Consider the following 19,645-nt stretch of genomic DNA (forward strand, 5'->3'; position numbering starts at 1 on the left):
CCCCAAGCCCAAACTATTGTCATTTTGCGAGTTTTATATCTGAATTGGGTGTTTCTATTATCCCCTGGCGTATTACTTCCTTTATATTAAAAAAATCACTGGTTGAATATGGGCAAAATGTTTGGCATAACTTGTTGAGAGGCGCGTGGGAGATGATTGGAATATTGAGTTCACAGTAGTTTAGGGGGATCGGTGAACACTCAATAGTTTATGTATGGAACATGCAAAACGATGACAGTTTAGGGGTTCCCAATAGTTCATATGTAAAATGCCCAATCAGAAGTGCCTGAAAACTTAAAGATGACTTCTAAATCCAACATAGTAAAACTCTTTCAAAATAGAATCAGAAGACCAAAAAAACTCTTCAGAAAAGAAGTTACTGACCTCAAATCCAGCAACTGTACGGATAATGTGCGAGCAAACTCGATGGAAAGGTTTGGACGACAGTGATTTCAGGCCACTTAGAAATGGAGACTCCCCATATTGCTGAGCAGCAGTGGCCATGAATCCACTTCCTTCATATGTATAGGTGCCAGTACACTCAACTATTGCAGGTAAACTAGGCCATAGACGAAAATATTCAACTGGTGAAATTTTGTGTGGCAAAAGAAGCTCGGTCAGAGGAATTTTGTATGGCTGACATCTCAAAATGACAGGTTCCCCTAATTCAGGTCTCATGCTTTTCTTTTGTCTCATAACTTGTGGATCCTCTTCAGAGTCTTCATAATCAGAAGGACCAGAACCATAGAAAGGATAGTAAAGTACTTGAACCCAAAGGTCACAACGCTCAAAATGGGAAACGCCCACAGTAACACTGGTGAGTACTGGTTCCTGGATTCATGCAAGTCCAGTCAATTATCAGTCATGAATGAAGCAGAAGCTATCAATGTCAAGAGTACCACAAATGAACATTTGGGACCAAGATTCAATGTATACGGATAATGAATGAAAAAATATAAAGGGTTATTCAAAATCAAGCAACTCTTTCAAGCCAAACGAGATAAGCATAAAAGCTTTCAGGTACATCAGAAAGATCCCGTCCTTATCCCTCCTCCCCCTACCCCCTAACCACCCAATCTTTTGGCCCAATCGAAGGTACGGAACTGCCTAGTAAAAAAGAGGCGATGTTGGTCCAGAAAACCTGGAACAACCAATACAAGTTCCTTCTCAAATGTCAAGCTAAAATATAGAGGTGTAACCACAATAGACATGCAAGAGACAATCTAGGCTTATAATTGTATTTGTATAGTATCTGAAAACACGAATTATGGTTTTTTCTATGTTTATAAGTGGTGAATATGGTAAAAAAGAAAAAGATTAGAAACCTCAGACAATAACAAAAAGATTCATGAACCTTGACTTCTATCTTAGTGTGCCAATTTATCAATTAACAACTGTCACTATAGCATGCCATCTGTAGTAACCTAAAATAAGATAGTTAAATAGGCATGATTCCTCTAAAACAGTTGGAACTTTTTTTATGAGAAAACTCACCCAATTCACATGATACTAGAGCATGCAGAGATCTTAGGTTTGATTCTCCCCATCTATAGCCTAATAGGATTTTATGTACTTGGTCTACGCAAAAAAGATTGTCCCATGTGTGATGAGGCATAGTGAAGATTTAATTAAGTAAATAATATTGTCATCTTTCAAGCCATTCAAATTGCTAAATATTACTATGTTGCTTGGACTCTCCAAAAACGCAGTTGCGCCTGTGTCGGATTCTCAAAAAATGCAATAATTTTGACGAATCTGATGCGCACCCAGTGACATTTTGGAAGAGTCTTGACTGTCTGAGCAACATAGAAACAATATGTTACACGCAATTCAATTACTACTTCAATGATCCAAATCACTAATGTTGTAATGTCTGTTCCAGGAACAACTGTACTAATTTTATCAAGTTAGCATTTGATAGTAACCATAGTCATAATACATTTTTAGACAAAAGTCACATGAGAAGATGCATCTAGAAGGTGGACAAAAAATAGTAATAACATGTTTAATGAGCAAAATAGTTTTGCCTTCTGTTAGCAGAAGAATCAAACATTGATTAACCTGTGAATTAAGATTCCGCAGCTGGCGTACGGCTTGAGGAGATCCATCCATGAAATATAATCCACCAGAAAGTCCAACTCGTAAATCCACCCGGTTAAGTTCTATCTCGGTCAAATTCAAAACCTGCAAACACTATGATTGTTAGTACAATGAAAACCATGTTGTTCACGCAAAGCTGCAAATACACTGTATTTGTTGCTGGATGCTGCCTCCAAGATTTACGAAAATTAAAAATAAATAGTGATTCACCTGACCAATGGTTCCTAAAACAATGCAACTCATATTTCATTGAAATATTTGTTAGCACATAACATTAAGGCTGCCCCCATGGCCCACTAACCAATTGTGGGATATTTGATGGATCATCAAAGATCTCAAACATATCGATCAAATTAATAATAAGTGCAGCTAGCTTCACAGGTAAACCAACCACCATTCCCAATCCTGTTATCTGTGGTTTGTTGTCCACCTCCCTTGCATTTCAGAGCAAGATACGCTAATGAACTTGTTATCATGTTATTTGCTTGCGTGTTTATTCAGCAGTTCACTCCTATTTGGTAATTACTCATGAAAAAACTATAATTGGGATATTATAAATGAGACACAGCAAGATCTAAGTCAATTGGTAGGGTTACATAGAATTGCCAAAGATATCATATGAGACTTTTTTTATAAAGCACTAGCTAGTTGCCTTAATAGGGAAAGAAGTCTTTGCAAATTATTGCTCAATATATATATAGGGAAAAGAAGAGATGGAAATGGGGTGGGGTGGATGCATAGCTGGCTGGTTAAAGTTTATGCAGGGTGTGGTGGGGAGCTCTTATGCCAGGGGCAGGGTTTCAATTTTTGAATATTTAATGCAGGTCAGGGGTGGGTTGCTGATCAAACTTTTCTTCCCATGATAGCTGATCGAACTGAAGATCAAATGGATGTGGAAAAAATCCACTCATGCCCATGTTTGAGTTCAATGCCTATTCCGTTTATTCTTCTCTGTTTTTGTCTAAACATAGAATAGCTAGTTACTAAGGTAACAGGTATCAATTGCATTCACAAAATTTGTGTTTCGTCTAACTGAAGCAAGAAAAGACATGTCGTTAAAAGTTCTTCCTATCAAAACACGATAAATTCATTTTTAAAATAGTTTTACTAAAAAAAGGTAGATATAACTTTATAAAATAATTGACGTTCCTTGTTGCACTTCGTGCTGGTCTATACCAGTACATTTTATACTTGTCTTAAGCAATATAGCCAAACTCTCTTCTTTCCAGTTCGAATGTTTAAAAAAAAGTATCTCAACATCCCTAAAGCTCTGCAGCATGATTCAAATTGTTCATTTAATGAAGCTGGATTTGCCTTTACCACCACATAATACATCCCACCTTCCCTGCCAACCAAAGATCCAAACCCTTCTTCATCATTTCAGTAAGAATGTAATGGGAAACTGTCCCTCCATCCCAAAATATCTCAGCAAGATATTTTATTTCTTTCTTTTTTTTCTTTATGAAAAAAATATTTCAGCAAGATTTAACTTTGTTCATCAGAAGTATACTACATGCATTCTACCATCTACCACCAGGAAGCAGATCACAATTGTCCTACTGCCAGGACATGGTTGCTAGGATGCCATAATGACAAGAAACCTTTTGTAAATGCTTTCAAAGATGCAGCGCACAGAAGAAACAAATCAACGATAAGTTGGTACCAACAAAGAGAAGTAGAGATCTTGACCTTTAAGTGCAGAGTAAATCTTCCATCACTTGGATCAGTCAAATGATATGCTTCAACATAACAAGGATCACTGCTGCCAGTCAAAGTATATGCACTAGGAGGAACCTTGAGTAAAGTAGAATCTACTCGTTTAGCCAGCAATAGAGCTAGCTCACTAGGATCAGGCCTCCAAAGCTCTAAAATAGCCTTGTGCACCAATCCTTCCAGTTTTCGGTCCTGAGCAGCAGATGCGTCATAAAACTGAACTGTTAACTTGTGATGGCTAAATGGATAATCTCCTCTTGCTTCACCAACCCCAGCCCACCTTGGAAAAGATAAAAGAAAACAGAAATATCATCCAACAATTCTCTAGAGAATGACGTATCATCCAATTGCTAAGAAAGTTTATAACTTTTCTGATGAAGTATCCTACAACCAACTAAACCCCTCACATTTGCTTAGACAGATTATGTTATTTTAAACACTAAACCTCCCCCCACCCTCCTGGAGGAACCGAGGGGATACTGACAGCAGAAGTTTAAATTTTTAACTAGGAATAAACTACAATCTAATCCTTTCAGGTTAACTCCCACAATCTCATAGTCATAGGAGCTTATTTTTCCAAAACAGATGAGGGATTCTGAATAGAGATATAGAAGCCAAATGATTTTGAGGAGTTTAAATTTATATGAAGAGTTTTCCTTCATTTCAGTCGTTTTACAGGGTAATCAGATATGGGAAGCATCTGATCTACATTATATTACCATTATCAACTGAAAGAAAAGAGTAACATCCAACTCACTTGCTTTCCGAATGGTTGGTGACATATTTGATCCTCTGCAGTATTAACCGACACTGATGTTTGTTCACTGAGTCAGCTAATGCATTGGTCCTAAACTCTTCAAGTTCTTTTATTAGCAATTGCCCTGCCCTGGGATTACGTGATCCCAACCTCTGAGCACACAGAAGAACTGCTTGAACATCTTGAAGGCGATTTGTGCTGCTGGCAGACGAATCTATATTGAAGAGAACTTTGTGGATATTTGATATTATTATATTCAGGGGATCTTCTGGATCATCAGCCAGAAGTGGATCCAAACCTTCTAGATCAATATGCTCTGAGATAGCCCAAATAAGTCGAGTACATATTCTAGGAGTGTTCACCTGCAAGATGCAAGTTCCAGACAAATTTAAGAAACAATATGTCACCTGGTTAGTGAAGTAGTACAGAAGGTTGGAACATGACAAAAGGTGAGCCTGAAGCAGAACAGAAATTACTAAATAAAACTCAATTGTAGAAGAAAAGCACCCCGAATAACTTCAGATTATATATAGATTTATCTTCTCCCCTTCCCTTCAGTTCAGTCTTATGAAGGAAGGGGGACATAGTCAGAGAAGGTGTAGAGTTCCTTTAGTGGATGACATGCTGATGAACAAACTCTGAGCAGCTCAATATCATCTTAGCATAGGAAAAAAACTAAGAAAAGTTAAGCTAGAATAATGCAAAAGCATTCAGTACCAGAGATGAAAACTTCATGTTGGTTTAGGACGGCTGATATAATGAGGTAAGGCTCAGCTAAACAAGAACTTCTGTAAGACTTATTAAGCATATGTAAACACAACATAATACTTGTGGCATCTTGAGTGACTTTGGTTTTGTCGGCAATACAAAAGGCAATTAAAGTTTAAACATACAATTCCATGGGCTAGAACAATCTCGAAGGACAAATTGCATCTTACATGTGTCATTCATTAAGTAACTATAAAAGCTCAACAAACCTCACGTAGATCTTTGACAAGATCCCTTTGCAAATTCTGCAACCGCGTTTCATTCAGAATCTGGTCCTGAGAAGCCCCATCTTTGACTCTTTTCACACCTCCTCTTGTATCATAAATGTGACAAAGCCTGACAAGCAATTTCAAATAGCAGTCAATAGCATATGTTCGACCTTCACAATCCCATTTGACACATGGTCTACAAACTTCCACCACTTCCAAAGCTGGTTCTGTCCAATTTAATGCACCATAACCAGTTCCATAGGCTAAAGCTCCAATAACTCTGCTCTCCATACCTGAATTTTTTTGTTCAGGAAGTGGCAGTGATAACTGAAAGCAGCTCTCCACCAGCATTGCAACTAGTTCTTCTCTAAACAAGGTTTTACTTGTTACACTATGGAGGTCCTCTTTTATTCTTGCATTCTCAAAAAGTGAAGCAATATCGGTTCCAGGAACAGGTTTTTGCCCTCTTCTAACACTCTCTTTTGCAAAAAGATCAACACAGAGAGCGGTTCGACAAATGCATGCTAAAGCATGCATGCGATCTGACTCTGCTCTCAGATTTCTCACCATAAGAAGCAGCTTATTAAATAAAGAAACCTGCAGAAAGCAAATGTATTAGATAAGTGTTTTCTAGACAATGACTGAACAAATAATTGACAAGGCCATCATCATGAAAGTAAATCAATTCTCCTTCATGATCAAATCAGAATAATTCTTAACAAAATGCACAATTGAATCACCAAAAGATCTGACTGCGATATACTAAGATCACAGAGGTGATGGAAAATGGGAACTGAACAATGTTTCTGCAAACATGCCCGACCAGCTAGAACACCAAGAGGTGAAATTAGAGTCCTATCATTTTTCTCTTTTCAATTCTTTTAAAACCAACCAGCAACTAACAAGCAAAAATGAAGACTGACCTCCAAGTAGTTTGCACTGAGTTCAGAAAAAGCAAAAGAATAAAGGTAAAGTATACTAAACTAAGGCCAGATGAAAAGAAGGATGGAGGAAATGAAGAGGAGATCTCTACCAACAGGATTTAAATGAAACCATTTGTGTTCAATCAATTCAAATTGAAACGTAAAATTCTTGAGAAGGAAACTTCAAAAACAAGAGCATAGTATATTCTGAACAGTAATATAACCTGCTAGATTGCTGAACAACTTGCAGCAAACATTAGCATAATGCAAAACTGAGGCAGGGGAACTGATTATAGTAGCATGCATCAGGAAATCCAGTTATACCAGTCAATTATTTATTTTTATTTTTTTGAGAAGTTAACATATCCAGTATATTTATAAGTATCATCATGACAAAATTTGTGATGGAAGCCAAAACATGACAGTTAATCATGAGAAAACAAAATAACAAAGATACAATCTTTGTTCTTCTTGTAAGGAGCTTAAAACATCTAAGAATGATTCCTAATCATCTACGTATTCTGATTAATGTTATACCTTTTCTCTTTTAGATCGATAATTAATGTAATACTTGAACGGGTCATGATTTCAGTAACTGCTACTGAACAGTGAAGAGATGTAATCATTTCAGATATAATCATCATATAGGATCATAGAAACTACAAGATTGCTGTTGTTAATAAGCCAAATTAGTAATTTCCATTTGTCCTCAAAAGAAGACAAACATGAAGGCAGTGGATTCACCAACCTGCATACTGAGATCAAGAAGATGCAAATTGGTGACAACAGCTCTAACGATACTCTCTCTTGCAGAAGAAAACTCTTGTCTATCCCAAAGAGTGAGAATTGCAATGATGGATGTGGATGCCCACTCGGGTTTCCCTCCAGGAACATCAGCCAAGTATAACATGTTAATCCCCACCTCAAATATCAATGATGGATCCAGTGATGATGCTAGAAAAGGTGCCAAATGTGAAACAACATCAGACACACCCACAAACTTCTCCACATTCACAGTGTCTAATGAACTTGCGTTCCCATTCTTGGAAGACCTCGATAACTTCTTGATCACCTCTAACGAACCCGAAGCTACTGCCTTTACAGCATACACAAGCGGACAAACTGTAGCTCGAAAATTCTCTATGGGGAGAACCAATGACCGCGCCATCAACGCATTCCTTCTTCTCCAAACAAAATCCACCATAGAAGAAACCCAATTAGACCTAATAGCAACAGAATTTTCACTATCCACTAGCTTATCACCAGCCAAACGACTCATCCTTTTCGATTCAAACTCCTGAAACAATCTCCCTACAGACTCAAATGCCACTTTCGCAACAGCATCAGATTTATCAAGCATGTTCTGCCCTATCCTATTCCACCAATTAGAAACCCTATCCAATAAATTCATATTATTCTCACACAATGTCACCAGATCATCACGTGCAAGGATACAACCAAGAGTTTCAGTAATAGCAAAACGGAGATTATCACTGGGAGAATCAAAACAGCTAGAGATCTGCTTGTTACAGTCAGAAATAAGCTTACCAAGACGGTAAGAAGGAATAGCAGCAAGTATAGATACAGCAGCAGCAGTAACGTCCGGGTCAGGAAAGTCGAGATCGTTACGAATTCCGGTACAAACAGTTTCCCAAAGGTCAGCAGTAAGACGAGTGGATCTAATTAGGTCAAATGCTAGCTTTTTCGAAATGGCGGAAGCTGGTGATGCGACGATCTCTTCAACAGCGGATTTAGCGATGACGGAGATGTCTCTTCCGGCTGCGGACTGTTGTAGAGCTTGTAAAAGAGCTCCTGATTGACGGAGTGCGTCGTTTGAACGGAGATCGGCTTGGATCTGAGCGAAAAGTATATCCATTTGTAGCCGTGGAAGTGAGCGAAACAGTAGAGATTAGTATGTTTTGCTCTGAAGCAAAATCACACCAGTAGTAGTAGGATGCTGCTTCGGAGCTCTAATGGAGGAAAGGTCACTCAACTGTGAGTTTCCATAGGTAGCTTTTTCTGATCACGGAGGGAAGTTTCCGGCGGGCCGGTGGATCGTTTTAACGGGGAGCTTTATCTAAGGATTATATTTTGCAAATATAGTCCTTATTTGACGCTCAAAAGTGAATTTTTACCATAAACTGTTAACTTAGTATTTATTCACATGTACATTATTAGAAATTTGTGTTTCACTAATCGATTTTTAAAAATACGTTTTGATAATTCTAAAGTCATAATTTGTGCTTGATCCAAATTTTAAAAGAATACTTATATTCTACTTATAAAAGTAAAGTTATTTTACTTTGGTCAAACAAATTAATAGTATTTTGATATTGAATATAATTGAAGTTATGCGAAAATTAATGGTTAGATTGATTTTATTATATGGGGTAAAGTTTTATTTAGTCAAGAATTTATATGTTCATAAGATATATGTAGTGAAAAATAAGAATGTATGGACAAAATGAGGAAATCAAGACTAAAGTGGTTTGAATACGTAAAAAGAAAATGCACATAAGTTCTCGTTAGGAAGCACGAGGGGTGGTTATAATCGATATGAGAAAAGGTACAGATAGACCTTATATGTATTGGGGAGACGTGATTGACATGTCCTGACTCAACTTCAAATTGTCGGGGACATGTCCTTACATAATGAAGTGTTTTTGAAGGATTTGCACTATGCCTCTAATTAATTGCTAAATATCTCCATCATTTTCTTCTTCGTTATATTTGGATTTGCTACACTTAAGCTGATAGTTTTTAAAATAACGGTCACGAAATAAATGAGTATACTTTATCCTCTTCAAACCTAGTTATGATATTTCAACGGATATGTTGTTATTGTTATATCGAAGTCGTAATCAGACTATGTTAAACTAAGTAATAGAAAAAAAATGTTATTGATTTAATTTATTTTTATGTACTAATAATATTTGATTTCAATGTAATATGATTCTTTTTTTTTCTTCTCTAAAAAAATAAAAATAATAAAAAAAAAGTAATCGAAAAACCTTGTTGTCCTTCCCACGAAATCATCAAATAGAAAGAAGAAGAAAAATCAACTCTTTTTTATTCTTTTGGCCTTTGCGGTTATCTAAAGCCATCATCAGTTGTTTGAAGTGAAATCGATCTTCTACAATTCTAGGGTTTGATATTGTTTTTTTCAATTTCAGTATAAATGAAGCCGATACGGTTACCGGAACCTCCATCAAGTCCACGAGGAATCGGCGGTGTGCCGGATATATTTGAAGGTGGAGTTCATGGTGTGATTAGGCGAGCTGTTGTCATCGGTAATGGTTTTCCTGCTTCGGAGAATCAAAGTATTGGTTTGATTCAAGCACTCGGCCTCTCTGATAAGCACACTCTATATGTAAGCTCTTTTTCATCAGTATTCGTCCAGTAATCTAATTACCTTCTATTGTCTTCAATGCGGAGGTTTGATTAGTATTGAAATTAGTTGGCAGAAAGCTGTGATAGTTATTCTAGATGTTGAATTATTTTGTTTACAAAGAGGACAGATAAAATTGCAGGAAACTCAAACTTAAAAGGATTATGTTTGTCATATAGATATTGATCTGCGTGGTGTATCCGAGTGATTTCTCCATGTATCTTACATGGACCTAGTGAAATTGATTTAGGAGAATAAGATTTGGAGTTGATGGAGTATTGTGTTATATGTGTGCTGATTTCTGGCAATTGATTTAAATATGTCTGTATCGTGCCGCTTTGTGTTGAAAATGATAGTGGAACCAAAACTTATGAAAATTTTGGGTAGTGCCAAATGTTTATGGTAGCTTGTGGTTGTGAAGGTATTTTTGTAAGGGATCATTCAGAATTTATAGGTTAATAAAGTCAAACATGACAAGATAGTGGGCATGAAATTGAAATATTGTGTCTCAAGATTTTGGGTAGTGGGATTGCACGGATGACGGTTAATAGTTTCTTAACTGGTAAAGGATTGAAAACTGTTTACTGCTTTTCCTATAGATTTTGATTGCACAACATTGGGGCTTAGGGTCTTATTACCTTTTGCTTTCTTGCTTCAAATTGAGCAAACAGGATGATAGACCTCTTCACTTTTAACTCCGTTTTTCGCTAACCCTGATTTATGTCTTGGTTGCCTGGCTATTTTGTTGATCCTCTCACAATGTATAGAAGCCCGTTCACTTGTTCAAAAGTTCGCGTGAGTAGCGTGAATGAAACAATTGAAGGTTCTACTAATCTGGTTGATATTAGAATTTTCATGTCTTCCTTGATTTGAACGGTGTTATTTTAAAGTATGAAGTAATACAGAGAGGTAAGTAGGGGCTGAAAACTCGAAAGTCCTGTATTTATTTTGGGATAAGGTAATTGTTGATACATTTTTTTTAAAAAGAAATTGCTATTGATGCTTTCTATACATGCAGCGGGTTACTAGACCAAGAGGAGGAGTGAATGAGTGGCTACACTGGCTTCCTGTATCATTACACAAAACGGTGTATTACATCATAAGCCAGATATGTGGGATTCTATTGAGAAGAAGGACTAGAAAACTAGGAACTTTGCCTATGGAAAATGGTGGCAATGTAGGCTTGTCATCTATTTTGGAAGCTGACGTGAAGAGTATTGTTAGAATGGCTAGCGAGACATTTGAGAAGTAAGTTTCCACACAATTCCTAACATCATCTTCATTCATGTGATTCGTTTGGTTGCCGTTTCATTTTATGATAATTGTTTAATCATGGTAGTAATTGTTGAAGTATGTGGTCATTTCATCTTCTTTTTTTTTTATGACAAGGGAAACCCGCAGCCTCTACCCTTTGGGTGCGCACGGGGTAAAACCCTCGCTCCTATGCAATAGCTCGCAAATCACATAGGAGAGGTAACCTGCACTAGTCAAGACTTGTGCAACGAGCTCGACCCAGAAGGCAAACCCCTTGCTTTTGCTGGCAAGGGGTTTCGAACTTGAGACCTCCAACATAGAAGTCCCAAGCTCAAACCACTGGGCCACCCCGAAGGGTTGTGGTCATTTCATCTGAAAACTTAAGCTCTTAAAACTTAAGCTGTTAGAGAATGCACACTTTTTTTACTTAATTATGTCTTTGACACTCCCCCTTACGTGTGCTTAGTTTTTTTCATGGACCTAATGCGTGAAAATTCTTTTTGATAATGAGTGGCTGAGAGACATAAACTTATAAACTTTGTTTGCTATGATACTATGCGAAAAATATAAAATCTTGTCATAGACTTAATTAACAAGGTATAAGGGGTGCTCCTTAATCCTTATAATGGAGTTTTAGAATATGTATTATGTATAAATGGTAGGTAATTGTTAATCACTATGCTGATAAGGTAAAGAAACATTCTTTAATCAAATATCAAATATTTTAACATATTTATTATAATATTAGATATGATTTTTTCTTGTTCAAGTATGATGAATCTAGACATGGATGAATTTAGACCCATATTCACTTGACATTCTAACGTACTCCCTTAATTTCAAAGTAGTGCTTAATTCACCAAAATAGAAAGTTGACGTTCGCGGGAATAGTGCAGAGAAAAGAAAAGAAAGAAAAGAAAAGTGGCGTCAGAATTCTTTTCGTCAAGAAGTCGTTCGTAACTCTATTTTCAACCACCAAGAAGAGATAGTGTTATAGATCCCGTAAATATTATCAATTTTACTTAATTAGCATAACAACAAGAATTTAGGGTTTAAAGGAGTAACGGGTGTGTCGTGCAAACTGGATCTTGAAAAGGCATACGATCATGTGAATTGGAAATCCCAAGATTCCGTTATGCTTCAAATGGAATTTTGGGAGAAGTGGAGAAAATGGATCTATTTTTGTTCTTCTTCAGTGAGATTTTCTGTGTTGTTCAATGGTAACCAGTGAAGTGAAGTTTTTTGGATTTTCAAGGGGTTTGAGACAGGGAGATCCTTTAGCATCGATGTTATTTATTCTAGTCATGGAAGCTTTGAGCAGGATGATGTATAATGTTGTCTTTTTGTGTCTGTGTGTGGGAGAGGATGTTATAGTTGATAAATATGGGATTACTGAAGGGGGTTGGAAAACTAGAGATGTAGAACCTTTTGGTTATGGGGCGTGGACGAATGTCTTGAAGGAATGGGACTATTTTGTGGAAAATATCTCATTTTAGTTGGTAGTGGGGAGCAGAGTATACTTTTGGGAGTGACCTTTTGGTATTTGAGATTTAGAAGGGGTTTCCAAGACTGGTAAGTGAGTGAGTTTCAAAGATTGATAGACTTACTTCATAGGCAAATTAGTCTGGTGGATGATCTCAATGTTTTGGTGGTGGGGCTTGGGAAACAATGGACTGTTTGGGTGATGTCTTTTTATGACAAACTTTTGGTTAGGGAGAAGATTGATTTCCTATGTAAAGCAATATGCTCTCCAACTATGTTAAGGAAGATGTGCTATTTCACTTGGCCAACCTCTAGAGGGTGATTTTGACAGCAAAAAAGTCTTGGAAAATGGAAGGCTGTCTGCGTCAGTTGGTGTTACAAGTTAAGGAGGCAGACTAGGACATGGACGTTCTTCTTTTAAATTGCAGAATGGCTAAGATGTGAGTAGCATGAACTGAAGATAAATTGAGATAATATCATTTGATTGTTTGGTCATGTCCTGCATCAACATCGACCTTCAGATGCACCGATCAATAGGTGTGGAACCATGGTGAGGAAAAGTTTGAAAATGATACGAGGTAGACCTAAAATCACATAGAAGGAAATTACCTTTGTAGACCTACAATTTCTTGAAATCAATTCAGCTTAGCTAAATATAGGGCACAATAGAAGAAAAAGATACAATTATGAGTCTAACACATCTGAAATAACCACGTGATCATCTCTATAACCTTTCTCAATTTTCATACATGACCTTCAATTTTGTAATGGTAGAACTAATCTTTGTGCTCTTGATAAAAAACTCAGTGAAGTAAAGGTAGCTAATGATTGTTCATTCTCAGGGATGGTCCATTGCTGGTGATTGCATCTGGAAGAGATACGATCTCAATAACTAGCTCCATTAAAAGATTGGCATCTGATAATGTTTTTGTTGTCCAGGTATGAAATCTGATTCTTCTGGTGGGAACATGTTTTTTCTGCAGATTGTTATAGTGGAAAGTTCATTTAACCACTTCCTTACTTCTTTATAATCACCTCTTCCTGTTTATATATTTTTTAAAATGACTTTCCTGCATCAGTGATGAAATAACTGGATGATTTTATTCCTTCTGGAGATTAAAAGAAGAGAGGAACTGGTGCAATGATTCTTTTTTTTGTTTTTTTTTTGACAAAGGTAACAAGTTTTTTTACAAACATTTCTAGGAAGAAGCTATCTGTTGTAACGAACTGATAGCCTCGAGGAAAGGAAGCCCTTGGATCCACAGGGGCTGAGGAAATATTAGTATTCTTCAAATTGGGTTGGTTAAATCATGCGTACAGAAAGGCGAAAGCTTCCTAAGTACAAGCCTAACCATGATGAACTTAAATTTCTATCAAATTAGTTCTATATTATCTTGAAGGTCTGCAATATAACTCTGAACGCTTAAAAGACAAGGTTCCAAGAAGCACGTTTCATAACACAATTGAAACCAATGATCTATTTCTTGGTAATTGCCATTTTATTTCTTCACGTGGTAGATTTTAATGTCTTCTGACATCCTTTTTTCTTTTCTAATACAATAGAAGTTGTGCATTGTGACCCTTCTTCTCTATGGTTGTTTAACTCTCGCTGTTGGACAGCTTTGTTTTGTAGATGAACTTTCATCTACTGGAGGTATAGGAACCTAGAAACTAAGAACTAAGAACTAAGAAAATGAGTGAAGAGTTAGATGCTTCATGCTTTACAACAGTTTCCATTTCTTTAGATATACTTGTATGTCTGGTTATCAAAAAACTTATATGAGAAAGATGCAATTTACTCTTGCAGTTCATTTTATTTGATAAGTTAGTCTTGTAGTTTTTTTCTGGTTACCTATTAGAGACTAAATTCTTGAGAAGCCAAAGGCATATTGAATTTTTTTGTATAGCTTCCTTTTTTCTTCTTCAGACAGATACTTCAAGCTGTCTATATTTGGATGCACAAGTCTACATGTCAATGAACAATGTATCTTTTTTTTTTTGGCCCACTCTGTCAATCAGCTGTTGCCATGAATTAGTACAATAGATGTTCTCCTGCTAAAGATATCTGCTAGTTGATATGAGCTACAGTGGAACCAAAATTTTGAAGAAATTAGGCTGCAAGTCTAGTGAAATTCCTTGTAGTGAATGTGCAAATCTGTTGTGTTTCTAAAAGCAACAAGGTCTATGAGGCTTGAAGCAAAAAGCAAGAAGTGAGCACAAAAGTCAATAACATTAAAAAATATCAAATACATATGAATTTAGTACTTTAATAATCAATTACAACTATGCGCCTTAGGGTATAACCTAGTGGTCGATGAAGTGGGTTGAGAATTTTGAGATCTCAAGTTCAAATTCATGCAGAGTCAAAAAGACTAGGTGATTTCTTCCATCTGTCCGAGCCTTTGACAGAGTTACCTGATACCTGTGTTAGTGAGAGGTAGCAGGAACCTTGTGAAATTAGTCGAGGTACGAGCAAACGGCCCAAACACCATGATATAAAAATGTTGGTATTAATCCAACTCATCAATCGAGATTCAACGAATTGAATGCTTCTCTTGGATCACTTTGTGCATCACTTTTTGAAGTACACACTTCTGTGAAATCCATGACTTCACCCATGAAGCGATAATCCCTTGCTTCGCACGGTGATGGCTTTCAGTAGCACACACAAGTCACATTATTTGGCAATTGTTATTGTTCCTTGTTTTCTGAGTGCTATGTAATGCTTTCCGTATTTATTTGGCATGTCCTCTTTACTTCTGTACCTTTCTTTTTCATACTGCTTTGATGTGCATTACTTGAGCAGAGGGTCTCTTGGAAACACCCTCTCTACCTCCACGAGGTAGGGGTAAGGTCTGGGTACATTCTACCCTCCCCAAGCTCCACCTATTGAATTACACTGTGTATGCTGTTGTTGTTGTACACAAGTTGCTCTGACCAGAGACTTCTTAAACTTTTGTGATAATTTTTTTTTCTTGAACGGCTGGTTGACTAATGAAGTATTCCTAAATTTTTTGGACTGTTAATTGTAGCTGCTGATTTTCCTGTTTAGTTCAGCAAAGAAAGCTGTTATTACATATTTGGATTGTATGCTGTGTACTTTTTTTTTAAAATTCTTGAATATTGTTGGGTATGGAGAAGAAAATCTTATTGATTTGTCTCTGCTGTATTTTAACTTCAGATTCAGCATCCAAGGTCCCGTTTGGACAGGTTCGACATGGTAATCACCCCCAAGCATGACTATTACTCTTTAACTCCTCAAGGAAAGGAACAGGTTCCTCGTTTTCTGCAAAAGTGGATAACACCCCAAGAACCACCTGATAAGCATGTTGTAGGTATCCTCAACATTTATATTTAGTTTTAGCATGTAATGTAATATATTTCTGTGTTGAGAGCTTTTGTACCTACATTGCTGAACTATGACTTTTGTTTTCTGGAAAGGTACTTATGGTAGGAGCTCTACATCAAGTTGATTTTGCTGCCCTTAGAGCTGCAGCTGCCACCTGGCATGAAGAGTTTGCACCTTTGCCGAAGCCCTTGTTGGTGGTCAACATTGGAGGCCCTACAAGTACGATATTTCTTCAATCCAAATGACTTATATCCTTTATTGCAAAATTGAACTTCACAACTTCATTTTGTTGAAGAAAGGAAAGTATGAATAGCAAGGCTGAAGTAACATGAGATATAAATTGGAATAAGCTTTGTATGAAAAGACGAGGCTGAAATAACATGAGATATGAATTGGAATAAACTTCGTATGAAAAGACGAGGCTGAAATAACATGAGATATGTATTGGAATAAAATTCTTATCCCATGTAAAGCAGACAGGTCTGTTTGTGTAGATTTATTGCTTTTTAGTTCTTGCTGCTAAATATCTTCTTGAGTGAACTTTGTGATCTTTATACATGGGTTACTGTATTGCCTGGTTCCAAAATTTTGTGTTTTTATGTTGTTGCTGCTCAACATCTTCTTGAGTGGACTATACTTTATCTTCATAACTGGGTTTCATATTGCTTGGTTCGCAGTTTGAGGATACCTGTAACCCAATTTATTCTGTTCCAATCAGTCTTAAATGAGTATCATTCCTTCTCGACAGCTAGTATCTACATAGTTTAATCATCTTTGTTGCATGGTTTACACGTTATTTTGGAGACTTTCAAAAAGGTAGTATATTTGAATCTTGCTTTTCTAATCTTCAGTTATTAAGTGGTCTCGGAAAACCTAGACATGTATGAGAATTCATGAAATTTTTTCAGGACTGTAGAGTATGACTATTTTTTTCTTCATCTATCCCTTTGCTGTAGCTTCTCCGTCCGCTAGGCTCATGTGTATAAATCTTATATCGTTCCTGGATTATGATTAGGATACTGCAGATATGGGGCAGACCTTGTAAAGCAATTAACAGCCTCCCTTCACAATGTTCTTGGGAGCTGTGGGAGCATAAGAATCTCGTTCTCCAGAAGGACACCAGAAAAGGTATTTTTTTTACAGATTGTGTTTTAAATTATACCAATTGGTAACATCTTTAATGTGTTTGACACACTGTGCAATGCTCATTTCTTGTAGCATTCCAAAATCGTGGTCAAAGAGCTTGGTTTGGATCCAAAAGTACACATTTGGAATGGTGAAGGTGACTCAGACACTATAATCTGTAATGGTTTTGTGTAGTTATAGTTTTATTTGGATGGTCATCTAACGGATATTTTTTTTTAATATTCAGAGCCAAATCCACACATGGGGCATCTGGCTTGGGCTGATGTTTTTGTTATCACAGCAGATTCAGTTAGCATGTTGAGTGAGGCTTGCAGTACTGGGTATGTCTAACTATTAGCTCAGCAGTTGTTAATGATCAAGTATTTTTAACATGATTTTCCTAAAATTTCGTTGTGATTCATATCTTCCTTCCCAGGAAGCCTGTGTATGTAGTTGGAGCCGAACACTGTACATGGAAGTTCACAGATTTCCACAAGACACTTAGAGAGAGAGGACTGACTAGGCCATTCACTGGACTTGAGGATGTAAGGATCCCTTCTCCTTTCTCCTTCTTTATGGAAAAAATAGGGGAACTTTTAACTTGAGAAATACATTCGGTGCAAACTAAACTGATGATTCTTGTTCAGAGTAGTTGATAATTGTGATGATATTCTGCCTTGAGAAAAGGAAGATTGTTCTTCAATACAAGTATGGCTAGACAATGTTAGGTGCTTGTGTGTCCAAACTTGTCTTTCTTGTCACTACAAGCATTTGGCTTTGACGGGATGGTGGTTAATTTATAACATGGTTGGCGTGTTTATTCTTATGTGTTTACGTGGTATTGTTCTCATGCGTTAAATAGCGAGGAGTCACCTAAGAAGTGTGTTCGTAGAATGAGCTTTACAGGAAGGCATCTGGATTGCTCATGCTGAAAAGTTTCTGAGAGTTACTTAGATGATTTGCTTGTGGAAGCAGCATATATGATTTATGGGCAATTACTTAGATTTACATTTTGTGCTACAACCCTATCCGATAGAAAAGAATCCTAAAGCTTGAAACCAATCTTACCTGGGATCGCAAATCCAAAGTTTGTCAGTGGATCCAGCTGTAACAGTGCCTATAATTGATTTCTTCTATGCAGTACTAGTCGATACTGTTAGCATGATAGGAGATAGCATAGATTAATGTAGCATATTTTTAGAAATATTACAATTAGGAATCGCATATATTTAGGGATTAGCAGAACTTTAGGCATGTAAATCAGAATTCTCTCTATTTAATGGAAGAACTTCATTTGACAGAACTCATTCAGCAACATTGACTAGTCAGTGCTTTGATTCTTAGTTTCTTTCATCTGTGATTTCTTTCAGAATTGATCAAATCATCAAATTACGTCGATAGGTCCACATATTATGAGTAGTGTTAAGGCATGTATACGCCTCTATTTTTCCTCATGAAAACTATAGAATTTCACTGCTAGCTTTAATCCGCCTCATGAAAAATTGGAAAAAATGGTTCATTTCCCATATAGAAGTATATTTGCTTGAGTGAATATGTCTAAGATGCTTTATTGCTTTCCCCATAAAGAAGTAATTTTTTGAGATTGCCTTGATTATCGAGTTGAGAGGAAGTTCTCACATCTGGAAGACTACTTGACAACAACAATAACTACGCCTCACTCCCAAATCCCAATCAAGTTGGAGTCGGCTATTTGAATTCCTTTTCTGTGCTGTTAATACACTTGACATATTTCCATCTTCTTTTTTCTTAAATCTCCTCTTTGACAACGCAGATGTCGGAAAGCTGGAGTTACCCTCCTCTTAATGATACCGCAGTTGCAGCTAGCCGTGTGAATGAAGCTCTTGCTGAGAAAGGATGGAAGATTAAAGCATAGAAAATCCTTTTGGTCTAATATTGTTGTTGTTACAAATTTTACTTCTCTTTTTACATTTATGATGTGTTCAGAGTTCTTAGTCCATGTATTATGATTGATTTAATTTTACAGAAGGAAAAAAAGAAGAGATATACAGATAAAATCAGAGTTGAACAATGAGGCTCTTATTCTTTTTTAACTCATTGAGGGGGTTTTCCACTTATATATTGACAAAAATAAATGTCAATCTTCATATGTAAAGTAGAAGCATTTGCTTGCTCAACCAAAGATAAAAAAAAAATTAACAAGTTTAAATCTAATTATGCTTTGTTGGATTTTTTTAATATATATTATATGTGTGTGAAACCTATTGTTTGGTGTGAGATGTTCTTTTTAATTGTTATTTATTTAGGATGGAAAAATGTTCGAATCTTCCCCTATTGTTTGCATTTTGGCTTAATAGGATCGTCCAGTTTCTATATAACTTGTTAGGATTTTTTCCACATCAAGTTTGTGAATAAGTGACTCGTTTAGCAAGGTATATTTGTCTTTTAGCTAAATAGGATGGATTCAATTCAAATATCATTAAGTATTTTTTAGAATGTCTATTAAGCTACGATTTTGTCTAGTCTTCCTCTTACCTTCTTCGGCCTACGTTTCGAAGCTAGCAAAAAAATTTGGCCTTTTGAAACCTCTCTTGAATA

General features: G+C 36.5%; 2 protein-coding genes across 2 annotated transcripts in view; one reads left to right on the forward strand and one right to left on the reverse strand.

Moving 5' to 3' along the window:
• LOC107004584 (protein TPLATE) overlaps positions 1 to 8,590 on the reverse strand; it is a 9,811-nt gene extending 1,221 nt beyond the window's left edge. The window contains exons 1-6 of the mRNA XM_015202831.2: positions 7,219 to 8,590; positions 5,548 to 6,144; positions 4,571 to 4,932; positions 3,790 to 4,093; positions 2,062 to 2,184; positions 385 to 831 (exon numbers count right to left, since the gene is read on the reverse strand). Of these exons, the coding sequence (XP_015058317.1) occupies positions 385 to 831; positions 2,062 to 2,184; positions 3,790 to 4,093; positions 4,571 to 4,932; positions 5,548 to 6,144; positions 7,219 to 8,346 (2,961 nt within the window). The 5' untranslated portion in view covers positions 8,347 to 8,590. The remainder of the gene's footprint in view (positions 1 to 384; positions 832 to 2,061; positions 2,185 to 3,789; positions 4,094 to 4,570; positions 4,933 to 5,547; positions 6,145 to 7,218) is intronic.
• An 888-nt stretch (positions 8,591 to 9,478) lies between these two features.
• Positions 9,479 to 19,261, forward strand: LOC107002953 (mitochondrial fission protein ELM1). The gene is made up of 10 exons (XM_015201174.2): positions 9,479 to 9,840; positions 10,877 to 11,106; positions 13,437 to 13,533; positions 15,776 to 15,925; positions 16,036 to 16,162; positions 16,959 to 17,071; positions 17,162 to 17,225; positions 17,316 to 17,409; positions 17,505 to 17,613; positions 18,861 to 19,261. The coding sequence occupies exons 1-10, from the start codon at positions 9,649 to 9,651 to the stop codon at positions 18,960 to 18,962; spliced, it is 1,278 nt and encodes a 425-aa protein (XP_015056660.1). The 5' UTR covers positions 9,479 to 9,648; the 3' UTR covers positions 18,963 to 19,261.
• Positions 19,262 to 19,645: the final 384 nt, after the last annotated feature.

Source organism: Solanum pennellii, chromosome 11, assembly GCF_001406875.1.
Source record: "Solanum pennellii chromosome 11, SPENNV200".
In the NCBI taxonomy this organism is placed as follows: domain Eukaryota; kingdom Viridiplantae; phylum Streptophyta; class Magnoliopsida; order Solanales; family Solanaceae; genus Solanum; species Solanum pennellii.